This window comes from Barbus barbus (genome assembly GCF_936440315.1).
Source record: "Barbus barbus genome assembly, chromosome: 11".
Lineage (NCBI taxonomy): Eukaryota > Metazoa > Chordata > Actinopteri > Cypriniformes > Cyprinidae > Barbus > Barbus barbus.
In genome coordinates, this window is record NC_136739.1 from 9,899,330 (window position 1) to 9,918,906 (window position 19,577).

At 37.1% G+C, this 19,577-nt stretch overlaps 1 protein-coding gene across 3 annotated transcripts in view; it reads right to left on the reverse strand.

Annotated features, from left to right (window-relative positions):
• Positions 1-10,220: 10,220 nt before the first annotated feature.
• LOC306877133 (E3 ubiquitin-protein ligase ubr3) overlaps positions 10,221-19,577 on the reverse strand; it is an 85,553-nt gene continuing 76,196 nt past the window's right edge. For 2 of the 3 annotated variants that reach the window (XM_079428667.1, XM_079428666.1), the window contains exons 33-39: positions 16,403-16,527; positions 15,296-15,403; positions 14,180-14,305; positions 13,899-14,075; positions 13,451-13,660; positions 13,219-13,358; positions 10,221-12,207 (exon numbers count right to left, since the gene is read on the reverse strand). In XM_079428667.1, the coding sequence (XP_079284793.1) occupies positions 12,090-12,207; positions 13,219-13,358; positions 13,451-13,660; positions 13,899-14,075; positions 14,180-14,305; positions 15,296-15,403; positions 16,403-16,527 (1,004 nt within the window). In that variant the 3' untranslated portion in view covers positions 10,221-12,089. The remainder of the gene's footprint in view (positions 12,208-13,218; positions 13,359-13,450; positions 13,661-13,898; positions 14,076-14,179; positions 14,306-15,295; positions 15,404-16,402; positions 16,528-19,577) is intronic. The other variant, XR_013784869.1, reaches the window with a different exon arrangement.

The window sequence follows — 19,577 nt, forward strand, 5'->3', positions numbered from 1 at the left end:
TTAACTCGTATACACTTCAGATCATTAAATTACAGAGTAGCACTCAAAACTTATATCTCATATTTAATAATCACAAGTTGTAACTTTCAAATACTAAAGAAAAATAAAATCCATCAGCAGATCTTTTTCATATTAATATTATTCACCACTGCAGCCTTAACAAATGCACAATCATGCAAAATGTTGTTACATAACCATAACCATAACTCTCCTCTCAGATACCATATTCAAATCCAGTACAAAAGATCACCAATATGAATATCATAAAACAAGCAATTCCAACAGAGTTTCTCTTCAGATTTAAAAGTGCAGGAAAAAAGTTTTAATGAGAGTTTGATAATATATTTAAGTGGTTTAATTAGGAATCATAAATATACATCTATAATAATAAAAAATAACCTACCTCAGTTTGATAGACGTTGCTAACAAGTTGCTGAATGTATGTGAGGGTTTGTCAATGCTACAAGCCTAAATCATTCTAATCAGCCTCTCTGAATTATTCATTAGGTTGTAATGTGTAATATGATCTTGTTTTAAATATTCAGTAGACAGATGGAACTAGTCATAAAAGAACTTTATATAGAGGACATTCAGTTATGCAAACACTAACATGCGCACACAGGTAAGGAGGAGGGAACTGTTTATAAATTGTGTCGGTCATGTGACAGGTAACAGGTGATGACTTCTGGAGTCCATTCACACAGCAGTAATAATAACTGGTTATTTAATATAGAAGGATTGTTAATAACTATTATGAGCTGAATGCCATAAACTATGAGACAGAATAAATAACCTATACATCTTTCAACATAAAGCTCCCTCAGACAGGTTCAGAAATATAAAAACAGGATTTAATCCCTCGTGGTCACAGAAAACATAAATGTGTTAAACTGTAAAATGTGTTTGTAAAAATGCAAGCTCTTTGTGTTTTAGCTCGAGGTGGCAATGCTACGACACGGCGTCTCTGCAGTCATAAACAGAGACTGTGTTGCTATGGCTCATATTCTCATGGGAACAGGAAACCAGTGAAGCAGGACCTGAGTGAAAACAACAGCCAAGAACAATAGCTAGTGCACGTGTCAGTCTAACATCTGTCCAAATACACACAGATCAAATTCTGTATTCCAATACACAGTCTAAATGGTCAATGTATTATAAAGTACAGTATAAAGCCTACTGTATAATATCTGATGTGCAAATTGAATGAAAACGAAAGACCTGTTGTAATTTGCTTCCTGTCGTCTGATAGTTTATACTTTTTAATCAAGTTCAAGGCCTTTTTAGTATTATTCACTTGTGTTTTTGTGGATTTTCTTTATGGATTTTTATAAAACCTAAGAGGTATTTTTATATTAATAGTAGTATTTCAAGATAAACCTTTTTTCATAGACCATTTTTTAGAAAGAATCATGTTCAAATGGGAGTATCAAATGATCATCAGGCTCTTGAGGAACGTTTAGTTGTTCATAGCATTATATGTTTTGAAACTACTGAGTTTAGATCAAAACTAACTTTAAATATCATCTTATTTTATTGGAGATATAGGAGATACATTATGGAGATATATCACTTTATATAAGAAATCTGTTATACTGTTATAAAGCATTCAGCTTGCTATCAGCATTTCTTGTCACATTTTGGACATCTGAATAACAACAGCTGCAACAAATTGCATATTTTTCCTTATTTTGTACTTCAGCAAAGTAAAAAGGACTATAAATGAATGTTTATTTTGTAGTTTTACTTTTAATATACTTTTATTGCTCAAAACACTTGGGTGAGGGGGGCTTGTCAAACACTATCAAAACATTTAAATATAATATCAGTTTAGGCTACATGTGTGCAAACAAGTGAAAAAAAAAAAAGCATGTGCCATAAAACCTGATAAAATTCAGCAAAAAACAAATATGCAAATTTTCAATATACTGTTCCATTAAAAATAAAATAAAGTCATATGTCAGGCTTTAAAAGTTTAACTTCCTGCAATAACTTTTGTTTAATTTAAAGATATTTTCAAAATAGCCAGAAGTTTATTACTACCATAGGAACAACCTAAGATACCCTAGCAACTGCATAACTAGTACACTAAAAACCACCATCACTAACAACACCTTAGCAACCGCATGACAACGGCCTGACACTCTCTCTCTCAGTGTGGGAAACCTGTGGCAGAGGAAAGCAGACACCACACACGGAGGCTGATGGGTTTACATTACCACCGCAACACAACAACACAAGCAAGAAATGGACAGACAAAGTTAGTTTCTAGAGAAGCGTGGCAGAACTAGTCATGTGAGCATGTAAGTGTAATGAGAGTTGGCAGCACAGGCAGAGAGAAAGAAGGTCTTACAACATAATCTCATCTTCTAAGCTCCCCTCTCACACATTGACTTCATTCAGGGCAAAGGTGCACAGTCCTGTGCACTCTAATCCTGTTACAGGAATGTGACAGACTGCATCGTCCACCAGTAAACGCTGGATTTACTTTCTTAGATTTACTTTCTGTATGACTGCTGACAGATCATTCCGCACTAACTGAGACCAACAGCGTACATGAGCCATCACAACATACTGGTTATGAAGCTGGTGTGAACAAGCCCTTAGAATACAACTACAGTAGTAAATACAAAATTACAAGTACAGGCTGTGACCACCTGCAATGCTAATCAACTAGCCTGCTAAGCTAACATTTCATGTTACTTCAAGTAAACACTGGCTATCAAAATATTTATTTTCATGCTTTATTGTGAAGTAAAATGAATACAGTAATTTCTATTTAAAATCAATAATGTTAAATTTTTAACAGGTGTTGAACATGACTTTTTTTTTTTTTTTTTAAGAAGTCTCATTAATCCAGTCTTAAGTGTCACATGATCTTTCAGAAATCATTCTAATATGCTGATTTGCTGCTCAAGAAACACTTACTATTAGCAATGTTGAAAACTATTTTTGTGGAAATTGTTATTTTAGGATTCTTTGATAATTAAATAAGATTTAGCAGCGTACTTTAATTATGGTGGACTTTAACACAAGACAAGTCCAAAAAGGTGAGAGAGAGGGGCTCTCCCCACCAAAAAAAAAAAATGCAAAAACGTGCCTAAAACTCCTTGAGAACAGAGATTACACTTAGGAGAAGACGACCGGTTCATATAAAAAACGTTTCATTGGAGTCAAGTAAACTCTATGCAGCAATTTCCAATGAATCATTTGGTGATTAGGGTTTTTGGAAGACAATTTAAATATACCCCATACCTGATCGGAAAATAAAACATGCACATCCTCATTAAGATCTTTAGCCCAAACAGTTGTAATAGATAAAGGTGTGTATGAATGCTCAAGAAGAAAGAGATAGATGACTGAAGCAGAGGAGGAAGATTCCTCAGTAGGAAGGATTAGTTTGCGCAAAGGGTGAACAGGCAGTTGAGAGTTCCAAAGCACCCCATATGCCCGTAGGGCCGATCTAATATGCAAATACATAAAAAGGAGGTGTCTGGCAGATTATATTGAGTTTTAAGATTCTGGAAGGATTTTAAACCACTATCATCATAGATATCTCCCAGAGTGTTTACTTTACTATGAGTCCATTGCGGACAATGAAATGGAGTACTGCCTGACAAAAGGTTATTATTGTAGAAAATAGGCAAAAACCTATGCCATTTTGTAGCTAGTTGTGAACGTCTTTCAACATCCCTCCATGTGGAGAGGAGGTGGGTTACAATGGGACCAAACCAAGATTTACACTGCCTAAGCGGAACTCACGAAAATACAAGATGCATCAATTTATACGGATAAACAATAGATTAAATTGCTCTCCAAGACACGGAAGTGTCAGGATCAAACCAAACTGCTAAAGGGTGGAGGGAAAAGGCTTCAGCATACAGTCTAAAATTAGGGAAAGAAAGACCTCCATGTAATCTAAAATCGTTGTAAGGTAGTCAGTTTAATACGAGGACATTTCCCATTCCATATATACCATGAAACACATGAATCTAGTTTATTCCAGTAGCCAACCGGTGGAGCGAGAGGAATCATGGAAGAAAATAAATTGATACGTGGGAGAACATTAATTTTATTCACCGATATACAGGCCTGAAAAGAAGTAGGAAGACAAGACCAATTTTCCAAATCTGAGGATACTTTGGCTAGAATACAATTATAGTTTTTTTGAGACAATTTCCTGCAGGGAAGGAAAAACATCTATCCCCAAGTACTTAAAGTTTTGAACAAATGGAATAGCTATAGAAAGGGACATGGAATCAATTTTAGAATTGAGGGGGAAGTAAACATGACTTACTCCAATTAATTTTAAACCTTGAGAGAGATCCAAAATGGTCAAATAAATTCAGCACATGAGGAATAGAATGTGACGGCTTCTCCAAAAACAATAAGATATCATTAGCAAACAAAGAAATATGATGACTATTCCGTATATTTATGGGAGAAATAGTTTCAGATTGTCAGACCGCTTGAGCTAAGGGTTCCAAGGATAGGGCAAATAACAGGAGACAGCGGGCAACCCTGACGAGTACCTCGATGTATAAAGAATGGGTTAGAGCGAACAGCACCTGTGAGAACAGTGGCTGCTGGATTGGCATACAGAACTTTTATCATATCTATGAAACTTGATCCTAGACCCAGATGCTGTAGAACCGCCCATAAATAGTTCCATTCTAGCTGGTCAAAAGCTTTCATCGCATCTAGAGATAATACTGCGCATCAGGTAAAGCACCACAAATGAATAAAACTTAAAACAAAACGAAACGAAAAAATCTGCAAAAAGAGGCCAAACGTACGGAGCTCTACTCGAATGCGACTAGGTTCATGAGCACGTCACGTGACTCCTCCACAAGACAGCATCTCTTGATTTTTTTGGTACATGAAAAATTATGCTAGCTAGATGTGATTAGATGCCAATGCAAAGCAGCGAATTGAAAGCAACCACTGGCATGCATGTTTCTGCTATCAGTCTGCAGTGCAGAGATGTATGTTTTTCAGCAGTGTGTGATGCATAGTAAACATCACCACAGTGAAGAAACATCACAGTCTCTCTCTCTCTCACCATATCCTGCCATGGAGATGATAAAACTCTGTCCTCTGTATTTCCTCAGAGTTATCCAGCCCTCTGGGCACAGGGTAAAACACACACACACCCACACACACACACGCACGCACGTCTCAGGGTTAGTTAGTGCCCTGAGAAACTACACACACACTTATCATGAGCTTTAATTGGACATACACTACATCACACTGCAAAAAAACACTCATTATCAATGCAGATGTTGACACACAGATCAAATTATGCATCATGCCAGTCGAGCTATTTCTGTTTACCTCTCCATATTAAACTAAATTTTGGCAGGCTGAGCTAATATAGGTAGAACCAAAGTATTTTAACAGTTTGGGAATATATGTCATGAGACTAAACACACACAGACACATATATGCATATATATATATATATATATATATATATATATATATATATGTGCCTTCCAAAAGTATTGGAACAGTAAGCCCAATTCCTTTATTTTTGCTGTAGACTGTAAACATTTGGGTTTGACATCAAAAGATGAATATGAGATGAGAGATTAAAATTTCAGCTTTTATTTACAGGTATTTTCATCTGGATCTGATACACAACTTAGAAGATAGCACCTTTTGTTTGAACCCACCCATTTTTCATGTTACCAAAAGTATTGGAACGGATAGAATTAACATAGATTAAAGTGAAAAAGACTTAATATTTAGTTGCAAATCCTTTGCTTTCAATAACTGCATCAAGCCTGTGACCCATTGACATCACCAATCTCATATTCATCTTTTGATGTCAAACCCAAATGTTTACAGTCTACAGCAAAAATAAAGGAATTGGCCTTACTGCTCCAATACTTTTGGAGGGCACTGTATATATATATATATATATATACACACACACACACACTTAAAAGTGCTTAAATTCCTATGACTAAATGTAATTAAATTTGAACAATATTTATAGCTAATATGATGAAATATCCCTTTCTTTTCCATTTAAGTTCTCTTAGGTCACATGAAATCAATACAAATTATTTTTCTAAAATGCTCGAGGTGATGTTTCTTACCTGCTTTGGACCGCATCGGTTCTTCCATTGTCATTTCCTGTAAGAATATTGAATAATTAGCCAAAAACCTTTACATTCCAACTTTATTATCTGCCTTTTAATATATAATTAATATATGAAATAACGTTACTGTTCATTCTAATTGTAAACGTACACTAGCTCAAGCTGTGTAGATGCTGTTCTGTGGATTATCAAATAACCTATCACAGCACTCGGGATCACTCAACATCACCTGTAATCATGTCTACCATCGTGGCCTTGGACTGCACTAATGGCTTTTTTTTGCCATTCTATTTTTTTTAACCAGTTAAAACAATAATTTAGAGAAGACCTACCTGCCATAGCTGGTTTCTGACATATCCAAAGTGATTTTCAAACCTTCCTAGCTGTCCTGAGGTTAATAATTCACTAGAATTTGATAAGTTCCTGTGTGAGCGCTTCAGAGAGGAAGCAGTGTGCACACATGACCAATCCCAGCACAAGCATGGGTGCAATATAACACTTACAAACAGCTGGATGATGAGTTATTTCATATAAAAAGGACTGTAAAAAGCAATCATTTTTGCAGAATTTGGGAAGGTGGACTTTAAAAATGAAGTTCAAAATGCAAAACTTAATGATTCTAGAAAACAATCTAATAATCATAACCTATTTTAGAAGATCATGATACCTACTGTATATGCTGGAATGTGTGTGGCATCAAAATATTCACTGCATCCATTAAAAAGCATTTTTCAATAAAACCTGCATATGCAGAAACTGCAACCATCCAAACAAATAGAGTTTGCTAAGCTAATACGCTATGATGTCATGTAGCCGGTGTATTGGTCAGCGTGTCATCCAGGCAGCTATTATGTTGCCAACCTACTTTCCACTCACTGCACAAACATGTTTACAGGGGTTTGGTTTCTGGGCTGCAGCACGACTTCATTGAAGATTGAGCCATTAGGCAGATGAATGGTGCGTTCATTTAGCAAACGCTGAATCTAATGCAGTAAATCTAATGCTTTGTCTGTTGTCTGATCAATTACAACACATTTGTAAATGTGTTTGGCTTTACCAACAATAAATCATAAAGCAGACTGGTATGTTCTGTGTTAACTTTGGCAGAATTAATCTTATCTGCTGTAACTAATTGGTACAGTAAGGGTCATTATGTTCTCTCTCGGCCTAGATAAACTGAGCCTCTAGTGGCCACAGTGAACCCTCATGAGAAAAGACAAGACCCTCATTAATATGCGGTCAGTTACTAAACCTCAGAAAAAAGAACGGCTGCTACATTTGCAGATTAGAAACGTTAACAGCCAAGAAACGAGAAATTCAATGACACGGCTCACATTTAGACAATGTCTTTAAAATAATTAATTTCAATAAATCACTTCATTTAACTATAACGTTATTCTGCATGGTAAATAATTTGGCACTGTGAGTTGTGACTCATTTCATATGAAAATATAACAATAACACTGAGGGGAATAAAGATTTCACTATGAATAAGCGATAAACTCATTCTTAGGAAATTTTCAGTGCCATTTGTGCTACTCTAGCTGATATGATTTGATATAATATAATGTTAAAACTAAACTTTTTTTAAATCTCTGTTGCATTTATTAAAATAAAACCGTTTTCAGTGTCTGCATATTTTTTTTTTGAAAAAGTTTTATGCATTTTCTTTGTACTTTTAAAAATGCACTCTTGCTTAATAAAAGTATTATTTTCTTAACCTTTTTTGCTGACCTCACACTTCTGAACTGTAATATACTGAAACATAATACTGCAAATACATCCTCGACACAAAGCGTTGTTCAATAATTCGATGGACCAAAGTCAATCAATTATTCTGCTCACAATTACTATGGCTAAAGACATATTGACTATATATATATATTAGTGCTGTCAAACGATGGCATCCAAAATAAAAGTTTTTGTTTACAATATATGTCTGTGTGTACTGTGTATATTTATTATGTATATATAAATACACACACATACAGTATATATTTTGAAAATATTTACATTTAGACATTTATATATTCATATTCTTATATTTCATATTATATATAAATATAATTTATAACAAAATATTTTTCTTAAATATATACATGCATGTGTTTGTATTTATATACACAGTATACACACATACTCTGTAAACAAAAACTTTTATTTTGGATGCGATTAATCGTTTAACAGCACTACTATATACATATATATACATATTTATATACATATACATACATATATATATATATATATATACACACACACACACACACAATTCTGAACAATTATAGTCTCCAGCATTTTTTTAGACTAGTGGGGCCCATTTTCATTATCTTGCCTAGGGCCCCACAACCCTATGGGCCGGCACTGAATGATAAATAAATGGCAACACTTTAGAATAAGGAATGCATATTCTCTCTTAGATAAGAGTTAATAAGCAACTTGCTGAATAGTGTCCCCTAATCTAAAGTGTTACCAAATAAAAAACTTAAAACATGTTCGCATAACATGTTTAACATGGGGAAGTCGTGGCCTAATGGTTAGCGAGCCGGACTCGTAATCCAAAGGTTGCGGGTTCGAGTCTCGGGCCGGCAGGGATTGTAGGTGGGGGGAGTGAATGTCCAGCGCTCTCTCCACCCTCAATACCACGACTGAGGTGCCCTTGAGCAAGGCACCGAACCCCCAACTGCTCCCCGGGCGCCGCAGCATGGCTGCCCACTGCTCCGGGTGTATGTTCACGGTGTGTGTGTGTGTGCGCGTTCACTGCTGTGTGTGTGCGCAAGTTGGATGGGTTAAACGCAGAGCATGAATTCCGAGTCTGGGTCACCATACTTGGCAGTATGTCACTTCACTTCATAAATAGCAAATATTATTTTTTATTAGTAATTGATTTACTTTTAAAATAAGTTGATATTTTAATTTCTATAATATTTTAATATTGACAAAATGTATCACCTTGTTTAAGTTTTGGAGAAGAAAAAAAGACAACAAAAACACACAAAGGCATATCAGAGCATCTGTATATTTTATTCACATATGTTACATTTTGCATTAAATGTCATTAAAAGTCACCCTTTCAGAGATGACATCATATAGTCTGAATCAGCACCTACAGTAATGTACTGTATTACTGCCTGCCCGACAAGCATTCACCGCAGGAGAACACACCAACATTATCCACCCGTCACACTTAGCACAACTGTCTGTCTATACAAAGTTGGGAAGGAGAGTAAGAACTCTCTTAGAACCCCCCCCCCCCCCCCCCCCCAAAAAAAAAAAAAAAAAAACAGCAGCATGCAAGAAATCAAGACAAAATAAGAAAAGAAAGCAAACTTCAAGTGCACTGAAAACATCATCCCTCCAGCATGGCATGATTGCAGCAATGATAATCAATACCTACCAATCAAACTGATCAATACAAACGAAACATGCTTTTTCTGGTGTGTGAGTGTCTGAATGCGTGTATGGTGTTGGGGTGCTTGTCTGTTTTCAGTAGGAAACAAACAAAAAGCAAAATGCCCTCAATTATTATTATTGTAAGGGCTCCACTGATGTCATTATTTTGATTGTGACCCACAATCAAAAGAGACACAGTAACTACCATATGGAAACTGTACTGCAAACTTCATTTAAATGTGTGTATTTAATTTCTATATACACAATCAAAACAAAAAGGACAGGACAATTTTTAATTATTTTTCAAGAACTCTCAATGTGGTATCAGGCAAGGCAAATCACAATAAGGTTTAGACTGGGGTCATTTTATGTCAATGTGAAGCTTGAGCTTACTTTTTAAGGGGGCAAGGATTAAATGAGAAATTACTAAAACTAAACCACTTGCTAACACAGGAGCTGCATAAAATAAAGAAATTGTGTGCCACACCATACATGTCCATCACTGGACTGGGCTGCAATATTCAATTTGATGTGATCCAGTTTAATGCACTCAAATATTAACTTGTGCATACATAACGCCTTCTCTACAGTTACAGATTACACAATCAAAGATGGTCCGAGGACAGAGCTTTGAGGAACACCACATGTATCGGACTGGAAAACTAGCCTTCGCTAAAATGTCTATTTGTATCAAGTACCAAATTATCTTTTTTCTTTTTTAACTTTCTGATAACATTAAATCAGATCTTTTTTTTTTTTCTTTTGGTCTGACACTTTTGCATAAAGGACCTACACATAATCTGGCTGAGTTCAAAGCAGTAGAACAAAGTGACAACCCTTTTCTGAAGTGTTGTCACTTCCTGATCTGAAGTGACAACACTTCAGATCAGGAATTCAATGTCCTGAGTGGTGCGCGCATTAAAATATTGTCACAACAACACAAATAACGTCTTTAAACAAGAGAAAACTTCACTACCTGCAAAATCCTAGAGGAGAAATTAGGCCATGGAAGCCAGTTGCAACAAAACTCAGTCAAGACAATGACAAATTTTCTTAACAAGGTTTTTGCAAATGTGCATTGAGCCTCTAGATATACAAGATCAACAGAACAGCCATCAAACGGCTCTTTGAACCAGAGCTCAGTGTAATGGCAAACACTGCCCCCTATGGACCATCTGACACCAGTCCAGGAATCATGTAATTAGAATATCATAACGACAATCAAACTTTGAGTGACAACTGATTTGGGTATGTGGTTAGATTTTCTGGTTATAGTTAGGTGAATTAAAAAATATTCCCAGATCATTATTTCACCCTTAACCAATAAAAAAATATTTTTTTTGCATTGAAAAAAAAGAGCAGATTTTCAGAACCTTAATTGTATTGCATTATTTTCCTGACAAATTAAACGCCTCTGCCCACTCTTCACAAAAAAGAAACACAGACACTCTCTCACTCACACACACACACACGCACACACACACGCGCGCAAAAGAAGAAAAAGGAGGGGAAAAAAACTATTTGCCCCAAATTCTTAATGTAAACGATATTATGTTAAACTGTTATGAAAATGATGCAAAGATTTAAAAACAACATCTTAATGCAAAAAAAAGTTAAAAAAAACCCCATATATTTTAAGGTTACCTTTATGATATTTATGTGAGGGAAAGGGCCACAGATCATTATATAAAGACTAGCTCTGTCTATAGCCATTAAATATGTGCTACAAGGTCGAAGGGGATTTTTTTTTATTTTTATATTAAACTCAACAGACCAGCCAACCACCATCAAAAACAAAACCTTCATTTAGGAAGAAAAAAAAGATGCTAATTGTAAAAATATTTTTTACAAAAAGGTATAATTTTACTTTTTTCAAACAATGAATAGCAGCACTTATTAAATATTAAAATCTTTTATCAGACTACAAAACAAAAGAAAAAAAATATATAAAATAAAATTCCTGAGGATGACTGCAACTACACCTCGAGTCAGACAAATCTCGCTTTAGCTCCAATCGGTTGATATTTCGCCTCATACCCTGCTTTTTGAACACACAGTCAGTCTTGAGAGATGTGTTTCAACTCAATTAGCATGAAGTGGTCATGGGGTGGGGGGATATGTTGAGAGTCTTGGTACCTTTAGCATTCAAGGTTTCGATATTCATTCTGATATCTGTACATGATTTGTTTAACATTGGTCAAAATCTTTTATTATTATTATTTTTTTTTAAAGAGTCCGTCTCCTCAAAAACGCTGTCAGTTTTCCAAACATTACAGAACGGGAGTATCATTCCACTCTGTGCGTCCAACAGACTAGACACAGATTCACTCAGTGTGCTTTCACCGTGAGCTTGCTGGGACAAAACAAAATTCTCCCCTATAAATCCACACGAAAAATCACTTTAAAACACGCACACACACACACGCTGTTAGTCAATAGGCTTGATTGTACACTAAACTTCACATGAACCCAGGCTGTGGCCAACTCAATGCAGGTGTTCTTTATATTACACAACAGAAATCAGAGGATATCACAGAGGCTGGCATTGACATCATGTGACCTGTCCTCTCCAGGATGTGGGCTGTACTGTTAAAGTCCATTGTAATGGGGACCCCAGCGCTTGTTGATGTGGTCGAAGGTGTGCGAGACCCACTGCTGCTCCAGAACGCGGTATCTCTCCTCACATAAATACAGAGGCTTTCCGCGACTATGGAACAGGAAAAAACAAGAGGTCACAGCAGGAAATGGAAACCATTTTCTTTATAAAAGAAATTAACAGGGAAATGAACTCAATCTCACAAATAAATGACTACTGAGCAAGGGCAAGAACGCCACAAAAATGAACAAAATGTAAGATTAAACGTGAACATGAATTACATTTTGATCTGTAAATGCCAATTTTGAACAATTACATTTAGATCGGCTCACATTCAATAGATGTCTTTTTATGCATTTTTTGCAGCACTGAGAATTCAAATCACTCACACGTTTCTATTGAGCTTATCAATGTGATGGCCAATCAAGCGTTTACAATAGTCGCCCGTGAAAACGCCAGCGTTGTTCAGTGTGCGCGTTCACGGACTGAATTGTGCACTCTTGTAAATTCTCTCATCATTAAAGTTCAGATAAAAATGTAATTTATTTTGCAGTGTAAACAGCTTTGGTAATTATAATGGGAGTTGTTATGAGAGTGCAGAACTCGTCCTGAACTAAAGTCACTGTCCACTTCATTGATAGCTAACTTTCTATGCACACTTTCTGTATATAAATTGTTTTTCGTGCTACCAAGATAGCCAATGTAAAGTCATCATTTTCAAATCCGTAAAAAGCAATAAATTAATTCATAAACTGTTCTCAGCTTATTTTGTCTATGTAGATAAAATATGTTTCCTCCAACACATTTTTTGAAGTATTTATTTATTCTACATATCACATACTTTTGTTTTATATTGATACAATTTGATTGGTAACATCTTTGGTACTCTGATTGATTGAAATTTGTTAATTTAAGTATTTGGCAATAAAACCAACACAGATGAATTTAATATAGTTATAAAAACTGCCCTTACAAAGATTGCTAAAAAAAAAAAAAAAAAATCCCCTCAGTCAATCCCAGGGCGCAAATATAGCTCTAAAATTACATTTCTGACGCAGCTACTGGAACTTCAGAATGAAATCTAGATGATATATCTGGCTATCAGAGCAGTGAGAAGATTACCGTAGGTCTCTGTCTTCTTCTCCATGAGCGTCCAGATACACAGACCCCCACAGACAGAAGCGATGGCCTCGGATGATAATGATGACCGAGGCGTTTATCAGGAGAAAGATACCAGTCGCTGCTCCGCAGTGCTGAGAGTGCTTTAGATGAAAAAAATATATAAAATTATAATCGTCATCATGAATATAAGGATCTTTCAAACTGAAGCTTGCAGATTTTGCCACACACTCACCAGCACACACTCACAGACGCCCTGTTGTTTACAGCAGTGACCCTTCAGGCAGACGAACGCGCCACACACCAGGCACAGCGCAGGGTCTTTGGGGGTCTTGCCGCAGCTGGTGCAGGATTTCCTGTGGTAGTACTGGAAGATGGTGTTATAATTGTCTGGGAGGTGCAGGAGGCGAGGGGCGACCCACTGCGGATCCTGAACTAATAGAGACTGAAGAGATACAAGAAAATCAATCAGATGCAGCATGAAATCTTATTGGCTCAAGCCCTGCTCGACAAGCTCTAGTTGTATACTAGATATCAAATATGATGCTTATTGACACGTCATGCTTGGTTAGGTTACAGTAGTTAACCATATTAAAGACTACAACTGATTAAATCACTGGTGTTAGCAAGACTCCAAATAAAACGGTGCAAAGAAACATGATGCAGGAGACACAAATACTGACCACAGACTGCTGGATGGGAGTATCGGACAGAGCGATGACTTCTGAACACCACTGACTGATCAGATCGTAAGCATTGATGTTCCACTCCAGACAAGCTGCACTGCTCATGGCTCCACTGGACTGAACAGAACCAGCCAATCCCAGACACCCGGCCAGCAGAGAAAACTCCTCATCCACCTGTGATCACAGACACCCGGCAGTCTGTCAACTATTTGAAAATCAGTCTATGGGACGTCTTCATTTAGATATCAGATTAAATGTGTATGTGTGTGTGTGTGTACCAGGCAGCCAGGTAAGCTGTCTCCATACAGGTGGTGTTGCAGTAAACAGGACAGTCTCAGGAAGGGCAGACAGAACTGCTGTAGGCTGAACTCAATGGACTGAGGAGACCACACACTGGAGCTCAACTACAGAGAGAAGACATCATTAATAACAGCTCATTCCCTGTTGATAAAGCTGTGACAAACAGCCCTCTGACAGCAGGCTGCACACAAGAGCTTCCTCAGAGATCAGAACAAGCTTCAGGCTCCTCTAGAATAGAGAATGACTCCTCTTCGGCTGGTTGTCATAAAACTGTAGATATTTTATATAAAAACCATTATGAAATTCTGTAAAAAAAAGAAATTGATTATTTTATTCAGCAATATTGAATTTATTTGATCAAAAGTAACTGCACTTTCACATGGTTATAAATATATATTTATAGAAAATTCAGCTTCGCCATCACAAGAATATATAAAATTTATATTTATACACACACATACTACAAGTTATTTTGTATTTGAATAATATTTAATAATATTACTGTTTTTACGGTATTTTTGATCAAATAAATGCAGCCATGGCGAGAAAAACAGACAATAAAAAATAAAAATCTTACTGACCCCAAACATTTGAACAATAGTGTACACATAGTCCTTGCACATTAACATAACCAATTTAATGGTTTTACATTTGTATAGTGTAAAGTTCCAAGTTAATTTTGTTTTACTGTAATGTTTCCGGATTTGAGATGAAAAAAAAAAAAATCTGACTAGTAAAAGACTGAATTTCACTCTACTAGTTTTTGCTGTCTTGTTAAAACAGCAGTTCAGGAAAGTGAAAAGATGTGTTTCATGAGAAGTTTGCAAGGCAAGTTCAACAATGGGTCGCTTGGATAAGTGTCTTCATCTTAAAAAAAAAATTCTGTTGCCTGCATTACATATTCTCATTTTAACTGTTAATGAGGTCAACGACATGAGCATCATTTTTTTTTTTGTCCAGTAGACGTACTTCGTAAGATTAGTCATAAAGGCAAATCAAATTATTAGCATGTTTTGTTAGGCCCACTCATTATTGCAATATATATAAATTAATATTTGAAAAACTAGAAAAAGTCTTAGGAGCTGATGACTCACCACAAATGTTTCCTCAGAGTTGGTGTCATACACATCTTTGGCCTTCGTCAGCTCAGAGATCACATGACCCAGGAGCGATTCCCATGATCTGTCAGAGTTTGGCGTGTTCTGCGTGTGAAATGAATGAATGAAAGAAAACAATGTTTTAAATCTCTCCCATCAGACTGGAATCACTGTTATTGTACCAACTGGACTGAATTACACCGGCTGCGTTTCAAATCCTAGTGAGCATGACTACCTAGACACCATTGTTGGCCATCACAGATGAAATGAAAATTTAATTAGAATTTAAACAACTTTTTTTTTTAAACATCTGAATACACCTATAATGACCAATATTGCTGGCTAGGAAGGCAACTTGCTAAGCTTTGAAATGCATTCCATGTGTTACTTTAAATGTCAGCATATTGCAAAAGCAATGACAATTTCAGGCAGAGAGAGGGATGACATGTGACTCTATAATGTGGAATTAAAGCAGTCTGACTGATGACATGAAACTCTTCACATCACTCCATTTATTTCCCTCAAAGCCCCAAAAATAGTAATTTAATGGAGTGCAGATCCATTGCTAACGAAAACCTCTGAGTGAGATTTATCTGAAGGATTTGCTCACTCTGGGTTATTTGAAGATTATTACGATCACCCCCTTAAACAAACAGCACTGAGGGCCAATAACACATTCTTTCTCTTAATAAAATTAGCTTATCCTCAAGGGTCTTAATGCACAATTTAATCATTATAAAATGGATAGTTCCAGCTTTGAAATCTGACTGGACGAGCCACATTGAGCCTTTGAATAATAAACGATACAAATATACACACTAATGACCAAACATCAACTGAATCTACATTAAGGTGCCAATTGTGAACCAATTTATATTGCTATTCCACAAAGCAGAACTTCAAGAAACTATTATAACACACATCCTTGCAATAATTGGCTGAAGTAAGTCTGGCCCAATGTGCATACCATCCACCCTATCTACCCTAAATATTATTGAAAATTACTAGTCACACAGAATTTAGGATGACTAGTATGCACATTGGGATGCAGGCTGAGAAATTGTTTTTGATTGGTGGTTGTGATGGGCAGGTAATTTGCGGCACCTTCTTGGCAGCTCCAATGTTGCTCCAGGCGAGTCTCTCCTCACAACTGAATCTGATGGACAGAGCGGCCAGAGCCTGGGTGTACTGCAGACTGTACAACACCTTCACCACACACGTAAAGTGCTCTGCACACAAACACACAGTGCATGGCTATCGTATATCATGGTTAACCCCAGATGCAGTATACTATGTTTACATTTAGTCATTTAACAGATGTTTTCATCCAAAGTGACTTACAAATGATGACAATAGAAGCAATCAAAATCAACAAAAGGGCAATAATATGCAAGTGCTATAAGTCCCAGTTAGCCAAACACAGTACACATAGCAAGTTTTTTTATATACATTATATACATTTTACACACACACACACACACACATATACACAGTATCTCACAGAAGTGAGTACACCCCTCACATTTTTGTAAATATTTTCATGTGACAACACTGAAGAAATGACACTTTGCTACAATGTAAAGTAGTGTCAATATTTTGTGTGGCCACCATTATTTTCCAGCACTGCCTTAACCCTCTTGGGCATGGAGTTCACCAGAGCTTCACAAGTTGCCAGTGGAGTTTCCACTCCTCCATGATGACATCACAGAGCTGGTGGATGTTAGAGACCTTGCGCTCCTCCACCTTCCGTTTTAGGATGCCCCACAGATGCTCAATAGGGTTTAGGTCTGGAGACATGCTTGCCCAGTCCATCACCTTTACCCTCAGCTTCTTTAGCAAGGCAGTGGTCATCTTGGAGGTGTGTTTGGGGTCGTTATGTTGGAATACTGCCCTGCGGCCCAGTCTCTGCTTCAGTATGTGTCAGTACATGTTGGCATTCATGGTTCCCTCAATGAACTGTAGCTCCCCAGTGCCGGCAGCACTCATGCAACCCCAGACCATGACACTCCCACCACCATGCTTGACTGTAGGCAAGACACATGTCTTTGTACTCCTCACCTGGTTGCCACCACACACGCTTGACACCATCTGAACCAAATAAGTTGATCTTGGTCCCATCAGACCACAGGACATGGATCATGTAATCCATGTCCTTAGTCTGCTTGTCTTCAGCAAACCGTTTGCGGGCTTTCTTGTGCATCATCTTTAGAAGAGGCTTCCTTCTGGAACGACAGCCATGCAGACCAATTTGATGTTGTGTGCGGCATATGGTCTGAGCACTGACAGTCTGACCCCCCACCCCTTCAACTTCTGCAGCAAAGCTGGCAGCACTCATACGTCTATTTCCCAAACACAACGTCTGGATATGACGCTGAGCACGTGCACTCAACTTCTTTGGTCGACCATGGCGAGGCCTGTTCTGAGTGGAACCTGTCCTGTTAAAATCGCTGTATGGTCTTGGCCACCGTGCTGCAGCTCAGTTTCAGGGTCTTGGCAAACTTCTTATAGCCTACGCCATATTTACGAAGAGCAACAATACTTTTTTCAGATCCTCAGAGTTCTTTGCCATGAGGTGCCATGTTGAACTTCCAGTGACCAGTATGAGAAAGTGAGCGATAACACCAAATTTAACACACCTGCTACCCATTCACACCAGAGACCTTGTAACACTAACGAGTCGCATGACACCGGGGAGAGAAAATGGCTAATTGTGTGTACTCACTTTTGTGGCCAGTGGTTTAGACATTAATGGCTGTGTGTTGAGTTATTTTGACAGCAAATTTACACTGTTACACACCAGACGCGACTTGCGCGAATAAATCATGCCATTCGATCACCGGGCGCTCGTGCTCATGTATCCCGAAGAGAGGAGCATAACCTCGGCTAGTCCTTCTGACATTTGCCGCTGGCTCTGATGTCTCTGTAGTGGATAAACATAAGATATAATTTGTTTTGGGTAAATCTAACAGGTAATCTTTGGTCTATCACGCGAATCACGCCGCAGGATGTCTATTCGCGTCTTTGCATTGACTTAACATGTAAATCACTCGCGCTTAACGCTTCATTCGCGTCTGGTGTGAACACACCATTATACAAGCTGTACACACACTACTTTACACTGTAGCAAAGTATCATTCCTTCAGTGTTGTCACATGAAAATATATAATAAAATATTTACAAAAATGTGAGGTGTGTACTCACTTCTGTGAGATACTGTACATGCATATATACAGCAGGTTCTTAAACTTTTACTCCCCAAACTTAAAAAGGTTGGTTGAATAAAAGCACCAATAACAAGATGCACAGAGACACGCACTCAAAGAGCTCTATAGACCCCAGATCTTTCAAGAGAATCAGAAGTCTTTTGTTAGGACACAAAAATCAATTACGTGACTGTGTAAAGAAAAAGGACATCTGATTTTTTTGAGAGTGTAATTAGCCCTTGTGTGCATGTAGCAGGTGTTAGGCCTGGTTGTGTGATGAGAAAGACACACACACACATAAACACAATGACACTCCATTAACATTCCTCACCAGAGACAATGACACCTCACACACACATACCAGTGTCTTTGTGAAAGCATTAAACTATTCTCTAACATGCATATCCCGTTTCTGTTCTAATACAAGCTTTACTGTCTTGAGTCTTCAGAATGATGGACTCGAATCGATCCCATGCTCACAACGACAAAACACTTGATTCTTCTTTGAGTGCCAATCAATGACCAGTGATCAACCAAATGACAGTCATGGCCCATCTAAAGACTAAACTTGCATGTGAGGGGAAAGAGGAAGATTTTTTTTTGTGCTGTAAATGGCACATCTAGTGGATCATGGTCATTTTCATTGAATAAACCGGAAAATTCAAATGTTACAAAAACTGTTTCAGGTATGTAAATTCATTTCTATCGTCTGTTTGAACTCGGCACTGTTTTCGTGCCTTCATATGAATTTGGCTACCCACCAATAAGGAAACAGTCTGTAAAAAGCATTTCACATGTATGGGGTGAGAAGGGCACAAGCGCGGAGATAATTATAACACCACAAGATTTAAACATTTCCACATGCTAGCATAACAAAATTGACAAAATTTTGTATTATTTCCTTGTCATATCATCTCTATATATAGAAAAAAATGTGCCAAAGTTAACATTTATTTAACCATTGCAAAAGTACATTTCAGACTGAAGTAAATTTGTCATTTTGGTTTTCAGTGTTTATTTAAAATGAGACAATTATTTTAATCTCCAAACTGCTTCACTTCTTATGCTTTGCTAAA